The 12702-nt window shown below is 46.8% G+C and overlaps 1 protein-coding gene across 4 annotated transcripts in view; it reads right to left on the bottom strand.

The window, feature by feature from the left end:
- The window catches only part of Dennd2a (DENN domain containing 2A), a 98649-nt gene that overhangs the window by 36618 nt on the left and 49329 nt on the right, over positions 1 to 12702 (bottom strand). For all 4 annotated transcript variants that reach the window (XM_087657309.1, XM_087657310.1, XM_087657308.1 and 1 more), the window contains 2 exon segments: positions 7849 to 7976; positions 6350 to 6471 (listed from right to left, as the gene is read on the bottom strand). In XM_087657309.1, coding sequence (XP_087513435.1) covers positions 6350 to 6471; positions 7849 to 7976 — 250 coding nt within the window.

The raw sequence follows: 12702 nt of genomic DNA on the forward strand, positions 1-12702 counted from the left end.
GGCAGGGGATGCCATGCCTGAGGACCTGACATTGGTCCATAGGTCCCACGTGGTAGGAGAGAACCAACTCACACAGGCTGTTCCAACCCCTACTCGCTCGCCTGTGGTACGTGCATATGCACACATATGCGAAGGGAAAAATTAGAAAAAGAAGAGCATCTATTTCTTGTTAGATGTTTAATAAATACTGGATTCTATTTTGGTCTGGATTTTCTTGGTTTGCTTTTGAAACATATTTTATTCATTAATCCATTGGAAATTTATTTTATGGTATGCTAATCTAAATCATTTCCCTCCATGCTAATTTATCCCGATTCCATTTAATGAATGAGCCTTTCATTCTCAATCAATTTACAAAGCTTCGTCTACCTATCTTAAGTGCTCACAGAATAGGCCTATGTTGTCCCTGGATTCTCCGGTCTTGCTTAGTTCCAAGTAGGACAGATTTACAACTTCAGAGCCCTTTCTTTTTCAAAATTTCCAGGAACAAAGACTCCTATCTGCCCTGCGGTTGGTTCTCCCATTCATCATTGGTCTACAAGGAGCAAGGAACTGCTTGGCACAGAAAGCTTCCAACAGTGGAGTGCTGACCTGCTGTGGCCAGTGTGGGCATCTTTATCATCTTGGCACAGAAATCAGCTTTCTTAGCAGCCTAATTCCACCTGCAGTGAAGTCCAGGAAAATGTCCTGAAACTTTCAGGACACCGAAATCTATATAGCTGCTGGCAACCAGCGGCTATCTGTTTCTGTTCAAGATTTACACTGGACCAGTTTGCTTACAGAATATTTGGCGAGTGAAAAGGTCTGAGAAGGGAAGCAACCAGAATATGGTACTCAACTCTGGATAGCATGCCAAGGAGCCTGGCGGAAGCTATGTGCAGGCTGCATCCAGGCTGCATCCTGGTGCCACTGCTGGGGAGAAGGGATCCCGCAGTCTCCAGAGTGTCCAAGCAACTGACGGTCCAGGGAGCTGGGGAAGGAGTAGGCTCTCAGTAGCTTCTTGTTTGACAAAGGGGGAGGCAGCAGGATATGGGGATGAGTCTGAGGCTCAGAAAAAAGAATCAAATTCTGACAGGAGTCTCTATTCGGGGCAACAAGGGTCCTGAGGGTCCTGGGGGGAAATGGCACCATAGTGAGGAAGTCTGTGTGCGGAAGCTTCTGGAAGCAAGGGTGCGAGTCTAAGACCTAGCAGGAGCCAGCAAATATCTTCTTCAGAGTCAGACAGTATCTACGGCAGTGTGGGCCGTGCCCTCTCCGCTGCAGCTTCCTAACCACGCTAAGTCCTTCTACAGCATATGTAATGTGTGAAGGGCTGGTAGAGAGATAACACTTCATTCATTAAAAATCTCATACCATGGGCTGGAGAGATGGCTCAGCGGTTAAGAGCACTGACTGCTCTTCCAGAGGTCCTGAGTTCAATTCCCGGCAACTACATGGTGGCTCACAACCATCTGTGATGAGATCTGATGCCCTCTTCTGGTGTGTCTGACAGCTACAGCGTACTGATATTAAATAAATAAATAAATCTTTAAAAAGGGTTGGGGATTTAGCTCAGTGGTAGAGCGCTTACCTAGCAAGCACAAGGCCCTGGGTCCCCAGCTCCGGAAAAAAAAAAATAATCTCATACCACTGCATTCATAGAAATCAGCAACTGGCAGTAGTTGCCAAACCCTGACTATAGCTTTGAAGGGAAGCCACTGGAGCACCTTAAAGGTGGGGTTTCCAGGCTGTCACGCAGCAGATTCTACTGTTTTTTTCATTATTTGTTCATCAATTTTTATTTCAATAATTACTCTACATACTCTTTATCATCTATTTATATATCTCACTAGATATATCATCTATTTATCTATCATCTACCGATATTTATTTATTGAGAAATTTAAGTGAGAGCACAATTTTCTCTACAGATCTCACATTATTCACTCATGAACCAGTAGTTAAAGGTGTGTGTACACGTGGTCCATCACTAGTTCTCTCAAGGAATTTGGTTGTATTTGCCCCATGAAAAAGCACTGTTCCACTGCCATGGCTGAAACACACTGATTTTTTTTAAGGCACCAACTAACAGGCAGTGATGTACTATGGACGAGAAGGTTTTAAACATAGGATTGAATACCATTGTAGCAAATGAAATACACATTTATATGAAATATGCCAGAAATTAAAATATGTTTCAGTGTCCACTGGAAAGTGTTATTCTCTCTTAGCAAACAATACTATTTTTTTTTATTAACTTGAGTATTTCTTTTTTTTCTTTTTTTTTTTTGGTTCTATTTTTCGGAGCTGGGGACCGAACCCAGGGCCTTGTGCTTCCTAGGCAAGCGCTCTACCACTGAGCTAAATCCCCAACCCCGAGTATTTCTTATATACATTTCGAGTGTTATTCCCTTTCCCGGTTTCCGGGCAAACATCCCCCTCCCCCCTCCCCTTCCTTATGGGTGTTCCCCTCCCAACCCTCCCCCCATTGCCGCCCTCCCCCCATAGACTAGTTCACTGGGGGTTCAGTCTTAGCAGGACCCAGGGCTTCCCCTTCCACTGGTGCTCTTACTAGGATATTCATTGCTACCTATGGGGTCAGAGTCCAGGGTCAGTCCATGTATAGTCTTTAGGTAGTGGCTTAGTCCCTGGAGATTCTACTGTTGATGGGAACCAACAGGTCAGCACTCACACTGCCTCATCCTACCACGGCTCCTCCGGCAGCTGTGTCACCACGGCATATGGCCTCTAATCTCACGGGCGCTGGATTCACCATGCACCACAGAAAGCCTGTAGGGCCTGAAGGAGAGAAGCAGACAAGGACCCTTTTGCCTGAGGTCTGACTTGCCTGGTCAAGCCTTGTGAGTTGTTGCAGGAGGCTGTGATGGGTCCTGGCATGTTGAGCCTCCTCAGAGGGAGATGACACAGGCACAATATATGTATTGGAAAAGGACCATCTTGATTAGCACATCTTTCTCTGACATGAAAATTAGTCCTTGACAGCTGTATAATTACAACACTTAGGAAGCTGGTGCAGGAGAATTACAGTTTGAGGCCAGTCAGGGTTGCAGAGTGAGGACACCCGCCCCCACCTCAAAACATATAAACGAACAGACAGAGGCTGGGGAGATGGCTCCGTGGGTAAAATGCTTGCTCTGTAGGTGAGCCCCAGCGCTCACACGAACACAGATGTGATAACACACTTGTAAGCCTAGCACTTGGAGACGGTGGTGGGATTTCCTGGGTAAGCTGGCTAGCCAGAGTAGTGAAGCCGCAGATTCAGAAAGACTTGCTCACGAATAACGTGGAGAATGACTGAAGACGACACCCAGTGTCAACTTCAGACCTTCAGTACACACCTTCAATGCACAAATGCAATACAACTGTGCACAAACAGGGACATACAAGCACCCAACACCCCCACATGCATGCACAATTTCTTTTTAAGTTTTACCATTCTTTGTGTTGTAGTGTGCAGTAGGTATGGTTATATAACACTGTTTGGGGTTCGCAGACCGCAACATCTGCTCTTTTCTGAAGACACTGTCCAATGGTCCCTCCCTTTCCCTTGGGACCAGACAGGAGTTAATTAAACAAACATCCCAATAATGGCGTAGGGCTTTCTGAGGCTGGTAGGGGAGTTCAACACAGAGGGGCTGCCTCAACTACTTCTAAGGTCCCAGATGCAGCCCAGATGTGGTAGACGTTCAATGAATAGCTGATGAGAGAAATGGGGGAGCGGCAACGTCTGCAGCTGTCCCTCAGAGCGGCGGCACAGACCAGACACCCAGATGTGAGAGCCGAGGAATGAGCTTGAGACACAGGGCCCAGGGAGGACTCGCACAGGCCCTAACGGCCTGTCCTGTCGGGGGCACTGGTCAGTGCACCCTGCTATCCAGGACAACCGCCTCTGGACAGAAACCTGACCTGCATCACCACCACTGCAGTTCGGCTGCTGTGCTGGCACAGGCTCCAGGTTTGCCCAGCCTCGCAGACAGGAAGGGCTACTCAGCCTTCGTTTTCTGGTATGAGGGCAGAGCTGCCTGCTCACAACATAGCTGTTCAGCTGTTACTCAGTTTCTAAGAGCACAATGTGGAGAGCTAGGCAGGGGGAGGTGAAGAATGGAGATGACCACTTCTACTGTATACGCGTGTGGGGCCACATGCACATGCGTGCACGAGTGTGGAGCCAGGGGTCAACCTCTGGTGTTGTTCCTTAGGATACCGCCCAACTGTTCTCTCTGTCTCTGTCTCTCTGTTCCTCCTCCTCTCCACTCTTCCTTCCCTCTTTTTCTCCCTACCCCCAGGCCCGTCTCCCTCCCTTCCTCCCTCCCTTCCTCCCTCCCTCCCTCCCTCCCTGACACAGGGTCTCTCACTGACATAGAACTCTTATTCAGATGGACAATAAGACCTCTGCCTCTCCAGCGCTGGGATTACAAGTACACACATCTCTACATGGTTTCTGTACATGGGTTCTGGGGGCTGAACTCGATCCTCATGCTTGCAATGACAAGCACCTTATAGACGGAGCCATCTCCCTAGCCCCACCCCACTTCCTTCCCACCCTCCCTCCCTCCTTCCTTTCCTTTCTTATTTCGAGATGCGGGTCACTTATATCCCAAGCTAACCTTGAACTCATGACATAGATGAAGCTATCTTTGAATTTCTGGTCTTCCTGCCTTGGCCTCCCAAGAGCTAGGGTTATAGGTGTGAGCCATTATGCCCAGTTTCTTCCTTAGTGCCAGGGACTGAACCAGGGCTTTGTGTGCATTCTGACACTGATGGGCTCGTAACCCTTGTTTCCTTACCTCAGTCTAGTTTCTGAGGGAATGGAAGTTCGTAAATGTTAGACACATCCATATCCAATGGGAACACATTTCCAAGGCAAGTAGAAGCCACTAATTATTGGTTACCATGCAGTCCTCATGACAATTCTTCTCCATGTGACACTTAGTTGATTCAGGCAAATACTGAGGCAGCATGACTGGTTATGTCCCTAATTCTTCTAGAAGTCTGTGGCTGCTGGAAGTGTTCCTGTCTGACACCAGGTGTAGAGAGCATGCCCTATGAAGATCCTCCCCACCTTCCAGCAAATGCTGACCCCGCCCTGGGAGACTACAGCTATTTAGATGCAATTCTCAGGCTGGAAACAATCCTGACAGTAGACATCGAATGACTCTGGTAGTTTAAAATTTGGTCTTCCTTTATTTACTTTCTTCAACAACAAATCTCTTAAGAAGTTCAAAAGGGGGGTTGGGGATTTAGCTCAGCGGTAGAGTGCTTGCCTAGCAAGCGCAAGGCCCTGGGTTCGGTCCCCAGCTCCGAAAAAAAGAAAAAAGAAAAAAAAAAAAAAAGAAGTTCAAAAGGATCTTCTGTAAGAGGGAAGTCAGTCTCTGGATTCTCCTAAGACCACTGAGGTAGCTGCTTCCCTCACAGAAATACTCTGTTCATGCATGAGCAAATGTAAGGTTTTTTTTTTTGTTTTTTTTTAATTCTTTTTTTCGGAGCTGGGGACCGAACCCAGGGCCTTGCGCTTGCTAGGCAAGTGCTCTACCACTGAGCTAAATCCCCAACCCCGGTTTTTTTTTTTTTTTTTTTTTTTAAAGACAGGGTCTCACTGTGTAGTTCTGGATGCCTGGAATTCACTACATAGACCAGGCTGCCCTCAAACTCACAAAGATCCACCTGTCTCTGCCTCCTGAAGGCTGGGAACAAAGACATCACTACACCTGGCAACTAAAGAAATGTTTCTAAAAAATGTACACAGATGATATCAAACCTCACAAAACCATGCTATACTCTGCCTGCCTTCCTTCCTTCCTTGTTCCCTTCCTTCCTTCCTTTCTTTCCTTTCTTCTTCCCTCCCTCCCTTCCTTCCTTCTTTCCTTTCTTTCTTAAAGATTTATTTCTTATGAGTACACTGTAGCTGTCTTCAGACACACCAGAAGGGGGCATTAGATCCCCTTACAGATGGTTGTGAGCCACCATGTGGTTGCTGGGAATTGAACTCAGGACCTCTGAAGAGCAGTCAGTGCTCTTAACCACTGAGCCATCTCTCTAGCCCTTGCCTTTCTTTCTTATATCTCTATTTCATTTCTCTATTTACTTACTTGTCTGTTTATTTATAGTCAGGATCTCACGGTCTTTGTCTACCAGGCTGGCCCTGTACTTGAGCAGCAATTCTCCTGCCTCTGGCTTCCAGGTGTGGTCCTCCACTCATGGCTCAGGACAGTCATCAGAAGATGTGCAGTTTGAACACACTGCTTTTCAGTCACTGAGTTAGGAGAGGGTCCTGAGCTAGACACCCAGAGTTATTTTAGGGACCCCTCGGAGAGGGCTGGTTTCAGGAGACTGGTGCCCAAGCTAGTACCTTGGTGGACGTGTCCGGGATGGAGGAGGTGGGAGATCCAGGGAAAGTCAAGACACACTTCTTGCCCAGGCAGCGGCCATGTGACTCCACATCCTCATAAGGATTTTCCTTCATTGGCGGATCTGTGACAATGACAAAATGGGTCAGGATGTTAGAGCTTTACCTCTTCTCCCTTTTTAAAAGATTTATTTTTATTTTATGTGAATGGTGCTTTGCTTGAACATATTATCTGTGCACTATGGGCATGGCTGATACCTGAGAAGGTCAAAAGAGGACGTTGGCATTGGGCTTACAGATGATTTTAAGCACTGGAAGCTGAACCTGGGTCCTCTGAATAGCGGCCAGTGCTCTCAACTGCTGTGTCGTCTCTCCAGCCCTGGGCACTAAGCCACCATCTTGGCCTCCTCCTGGGAGTGCTTGTGGGATGTGTGTAGTTTTGCTGGCCATCCCTTCCTTGTGGCAGCAGATCCTGATTCTCACTGAGGAGATAACGTCCCATCTTCCCACTTGTAGCTGCATCAAGTAAACTCCACTCTCAGTTTCCAGGCTAACTGTTCTGCCAGGTCTGGATCCTGGACAGCCCAGGCCCAAGGCAATCTCCAAATGGTACTTCTGGCTCTAAAAGTGGACATGGGACAAAAGGTGGTCTGGCTGGAGTGACTGAGGACATTTGCTGGGAACTGAAGGCCCCAAGGCTCTGGTTTTACAGAGGAAAGCCATGGGTCCCAGGGAGCTGGTAACGACCTTCCTGGGGACTGTAAGAAGCCCGGCTGAGAACAGAGACACCCTGGGGAAAAGAGACCATTCTCCCAAACTACCTTTGCTATTTCAGGGGTGGGAACCCGGACTGAAATGGCTCTGCTAAGCCCTCCCACAGTCCTGGGCTTCCTCCTCTCATGAGGCATTTCTGATACTGATAACACCACGAGTGTCGTCTGTGAGCATCTACCCTCTCTGTGGGCCTTCTCCCTCTCACTGGCTCCTTTCTGCTTTTGTTTTTTTTTTTTTTTTAAAGATTTATTTATTTATTATATATAAGTACACACTGTAGCTGTCTTCAGATACACCAGAAGAGGGCATCGGATCTCTTTACAGGTGGTTGTGAGCCACCATGTGGTTGCTGGGAATTGAACTCATAACCTCTGGAAGAGCAGTCGGGTGCTCTTAACCGCTGAGCCATCTCTCCAGCCCTCTGCTTTTGTTTTTTAAGGTTATATTATAGTTTTTATTAGTGATCCTGAGCATATGTATTTATAACAGTTAAAGTGTAATGATGAGTGAATTTAACATATTAAAAGCTGTATACCATCTGCGGAAGAGACTATATGTTATACAAGAGATACGCAACCATTTTTTGGTGTCTTTCCCTGAGATGGGTTACAGAAAGCAAGCAGTGCCTTCATGTTTATTATTTCCTTCTTCAGCAGCCCGGTCTCTCTCCTGCCTTTCTGCCAACTCTAGGAGCAACACCTCTACTTCTGGATTTCCTGACCTCTTACCTAGAATGTCTTCATAGACGTTCTCCTCTGATAAAGTGCGTGTGAGTCCCAATTTGGTCTGTGCATACCAGTCCACCCTGCTGTTCTCAGAGGAAGACTGCAGTAAGTCCTCGAACTCATAGGACTTTCTGGGTTGAGGAGAGTGGAAAGAAACAAAAAGAGAACTTGAATCAGTTTAGGCTGGTTCTGAACACAGCAGAGGTCAGAATGCAAGGGGGGCCGAGCCAAAGCCTTCAGAACAGGGCTGCAGAGCTGTAAGTCAGGGCAAACGCCTGACTTGCAGCAGAAACCCATCTGCAAAGGAGGGGCTATCATTCCGTTAGCCTCTTCTGCTTCTACTAAGGGACCAAGTCTTAGAGCGCTAGCATACTGAATCCAGTCCAGTCATACATATTAACCATTTCTCTGGGATGATAACATGCTGTGCTAGACGGACTCTGAACTCTGTCAGTCCAGGTTATTTCCCTATTCAATACTATAAGGGTAGATGACAGGGTGAAGGTGCAGTTCGCAGCTCAGAGCCCTAACGACTAAAGACATTTGCACACTTCTTGGTGCAAGCTCTCTTTCTTACAGTGCATGCGACACAAGTCATTTGGAGTATCGTGGGGTTTGTTGGGATGGGATTAGCCACCATCCAAATAGACACTGCTGGACACCCTGAACTTTCAAGATATACCTCAACTCTGTGGTGATTTTTTTCCGTATTTGTGAGAGCATGATGTTAACATATAAGGCATGGTTTGCATTTGAATCCTGACGCATAAAAGGCTTTGTTAGTCTAAACAGCGTTTGGAAAGACTATCTTTTAGGAATAGGAATTTTCTTTTAAAAAGCAGTTAGGAGGCGGGCATGGTGGTACGCGTCTGCAATGCTACACTTGGGAGGCTAAAGCAGGAGGGTATAACATCAGGCTCTAGGTCAGCCTGGTCAATGTAATGGATAGGCACTCTGGAACAAGTCTTTAAAGCCAGTGTCTAGGAGTCACAGGCAGGCAGATCTATGTGAATTCTAGGCCAGCCTGGTCTACAGAGTGAATTCCAAGCCAGCCAGAGCCACATAATGAGGTCCTGTCTCAAAAAAAACCCCACAAAGGTACAATACAATAAAACAAAACAACAACAAAACAAACAAAACAAAACAAATAAAAGCTGGGTATGATGATTCATGTTTCTAATCCCAACACTCTGAGGTAGGAGAACTGTCAACGGTCTGTGGCCTACTTTGGGTGCAATAAATTTCAGACCAGTCCAGCCAGTAGATTCTGTTTCAAAACGAACAACAAAGCATAATAAAATATCAACAAACAAAACATCAGAACCCAGAGTCCACGAGATGGCTCTGCAGACAAAGGTGCCTGCCACCAAGAATGAGGACCTGAGTCCAATCTCCTGGATCTGCATGGCAGAAGAGACCCAACCCTCGTGAGCCGTCCTCCACTCGTGCATCCCTCGCAAGCCGTCCTCCGCTCGTGCATCGTGGTACCAGAGCATGCCTCGCCGTGCACACCCACAAATAAGTGCACTACAAAATCCAAACCATTCGTCTGCCTCTACGTCCTAAAGGCTGGGATTACTGGTGTATAGATCATGCCTGCTTATGGGGTGCTAAGGATTAAATCCAGGTCCTCATGGATGTTAGGCAAGTAGGGGCGACATCTCCAGCATGTACCCCACCCTGACCCCCAGCTCCTCTGGTGAATTTCATCCTCTAATTTCCCCCTTTTCTTTCCTAGCCCCCTTTCTTTTGCACATTTCCCCTCATGAGAGACTAATCCCAATCAGGAGGTTGAGGCAAGGGAACTTGAGTTTGAGGCCAGCCTGGAAAACATCATGAAATTGTCTCAAAAAGACATTAAAAAAGAAAAAGAAAGAAAATCATGACCAACGTCCAAATAGTGTGTGGGGGTTTACTAATGGCGTTTCCATATTCTTGTAAATAAATGCTAATTGAATGAAGACAATGGGCAAGAACCTCAAAATTAACATGCCTCAAATGAAAGTCCTCTCAGAGCTGCCATCTGGAAGGCCAGCCAGATGCTGGAGCTGCAAGGCATGCACGGCCCCTTCCGGCCCACCTACACCTAACCAACCAAGTGGCCTTCTGCCTCCCCAGCCTCCTAGGAACTGACCACATCTTCTGTCCTCACTATAATTACATCATGGCAGTGACCACAACACCCACTGAGCCACCAAGGGGAACCCTGGCAGATGCCGATCTGATGACTGCTTCCTTCGAAGCTGTCAAATGCTTACCACCATTCCTCTCATCTCCAGAGCTCCTCTAGAACTGGTTCCATTAGACCTCAAGGCCTCCTCTTTATCCTCGGGTACCCCTACCCCACTCTGTCCTTTAGTTCCTCCGGCACAAAGAAAGCTCAATGTCTACACCTACTTTCTGATTGACCACTGTCTGCCACCTCCTTCTGTGCAGAGCATCTGACCTCCCCCTCTCAAGGCTGCCCTTCCCCCGCAGGCTGGATTCCCACAGCACCTTTCCTCAGAGCACGAACACTAAGGTCAGCGGCCAAGCCACACGTAAGCAGTGCGTGCTCTACGAGGGCGGGGTCTGTCAGCCTTGCTCATTAATAAATCCCCACGTCTTACACTAAGCACAGCAAACAGTTGGCTGAATAAGTAAATGAGCATTTATTAATTAGTTAATTAATTGGCTGATTGATTTTGGAAGCAGAGTCTCGCTCTATAATGCAGGCTGATTTGAACTCACGGCAATCGTCCTGAGTTCAGGGACTAATGGTGTACGCCACTGTGCCTGGCTATGAATGAATAAATATATGGAAAGTTGCTTTTAGCCTGATATGGTGGCCCATACCTTTAATCGAGCACTGTGAGGCAGAGGCAAGCAGATCTCTGTGAGTTTGAGACTAGCCTTGTCTATATAGTGAGCAGGGCTGCATAGGGAGGTCATACCAAAAACCCCAAAATCAAAACGAACAAAAAACACTCTGACATGTAAATGTATAAATTTATGGAGCAGAGTGGGGACTCAGAAATAAACACAGTTACAGCCACCTAATTGGACCAATGCGTCAAACACAAATTGGAAACGCTAGCTTACCTATTCAACAAACAGCGCTAGGAAAAATGATCACCAGAATCTCTCATCTGCAGGAAAAAACCTATCTGATTAAAGACGCCGAATAAGACCTAAAACTCTGAAATTGCTGGAGTCAAAAGCATGAAGACTATACACAGAATCCAAGGCCCAATGGTTCTCACCCTCCAGTGAAAAATAAGACCCAATAATGGCTCTTAGAATACAGAACAGCAACTAAGGTCTCTCTGATTTCCAGTGTTGCTCCTGGTGAAATAAATGTCTGTTAACCCAAGCTTTCCAGAGCTTTCAAGGCAATTTTGCTCTGAACCTCAGACTAGCCAATTCAATCTTCTCTGACATTCATTTAGTTGCTTTTTGGCTTTTTTTTTTTTTTTTTTTTTTTTTTTTGAGGCAGGTCTCTGTGTAGCCCTGGCTGGCCTAGAACTCACAGAGATCCACCTGTTCCACCTCCCATGCGCCACCACTGTCCTTTCGTCTTTTTTTTTTTTTTTTTTTTTTTTTGGACAGGGTCTCTCTATATAGCCCTGGCCGTCCTGAAATTCATTGTGCAGACTCAGAGATCCACCAGCTTCTCCCACCCAAGTGCTGGGATTACAGGCACGCACCAACAAGCCTAGCTTGACATTCTTTTTAAAAGATTTTTCTGGGGCTAGAAGGAAGGCTCAATGGTCAAGAGAGTGGTCCTCTTACAGAGGACTTAGGTTTGATTCCCAGTACCCACATGGTGGTTCACAACATCTATAACTCCACTCCAATTCCAGGAGATCCAATGCCCTTTTCTGATTTCCATGGGCACCAAGCACATACATGATACACACATGCACACGCACACGCACACGCACAGGCAGACAAACACATGTTTGTGCAGGTGCCTGCAGAGAGCTCACTGAATCTCCTGGAGCTAGAGTTATAGGTGATTGTGAGTCCCAGACACAGGAATTGGGAACTGAACTAAGATTCTCTAAGAAAGCAAGAGCTCTTAACCACTGAGCCATCTCTCCAGCACTCCTCTGCAGTTCTTAAACAAATCCATGTTTTAGACATACAGCCTGGCACCCATGTTGACTGGGACCTTCTCACAACGACAGGGACACAGTAGCAAGGCTAAAGAATTAACTTGAACTGGCAAACGGATGATAGCTAAGGGTCCTGTCCAGTCAGACCCAGAGTGGGGATGACAGAGTCAGTGATGGCACAGGGGCCGTGTATGAAGTTTCCTCAGGTCCTAACGTCTGACCAGGACGCCCCAGGGAAAGGAGAAATCTATTTGATGCTAAAACCATCTGATGAAAAGCTAAAACCGCGGACAGTGGCGAGGTGTTTGGTTTTATAAAGATTTAAAAAAGTGCAACTCAAATGTAAAAATCTGAATTCAAGTTCAAGTACTTGGAGCATACATCTGGGTGTGAATTCAAGATATTGCTTATAGTTTAAAAAAAAGAAACCACTTGTCTCCTGGCAGCCTCGAGGCACTCCTGCCGGGGTACTGAACGTACGCCATGAAGATATACAGCCAAGCTCACATTACTTAGGAAGCTTATCTTTGGAATTTCCTGACATGTGAGGGGCTGGGGGCCCATGTCCTTACAGTTAATTTCCTGGGGTTTTAGAGAAATGAAGAAAAGGAAGGGGGCAGGTAAGGAGAGAGGGGAGGGGAAAGAAGGACAGAGAGAAGAGAGGGGACAAGGCTTTCCTCAAACCAAGAATCACACTCCCTGGTTTGGTGGCTGGGGTTAGCTGATTGGCCAGGGAAAATACAGTGACTTCAGCCTGTGA

Source organism: Rattus norvegicus, chromosome 4 (assembly GCF_021556685.1).
Source record: "Rattus norvegicus strain SHRSP/BbbUtx chromosome 4, alternate assembly SHRSP_T2T, whole genome shotgun sequence".
NCBI classification, from domain to species: domain Eukaryota; kingdom Metazoa; phylum Chordata; class Mammalia; order Rodentia; family Muridae; genus Rattus; species Rattus norvegicus.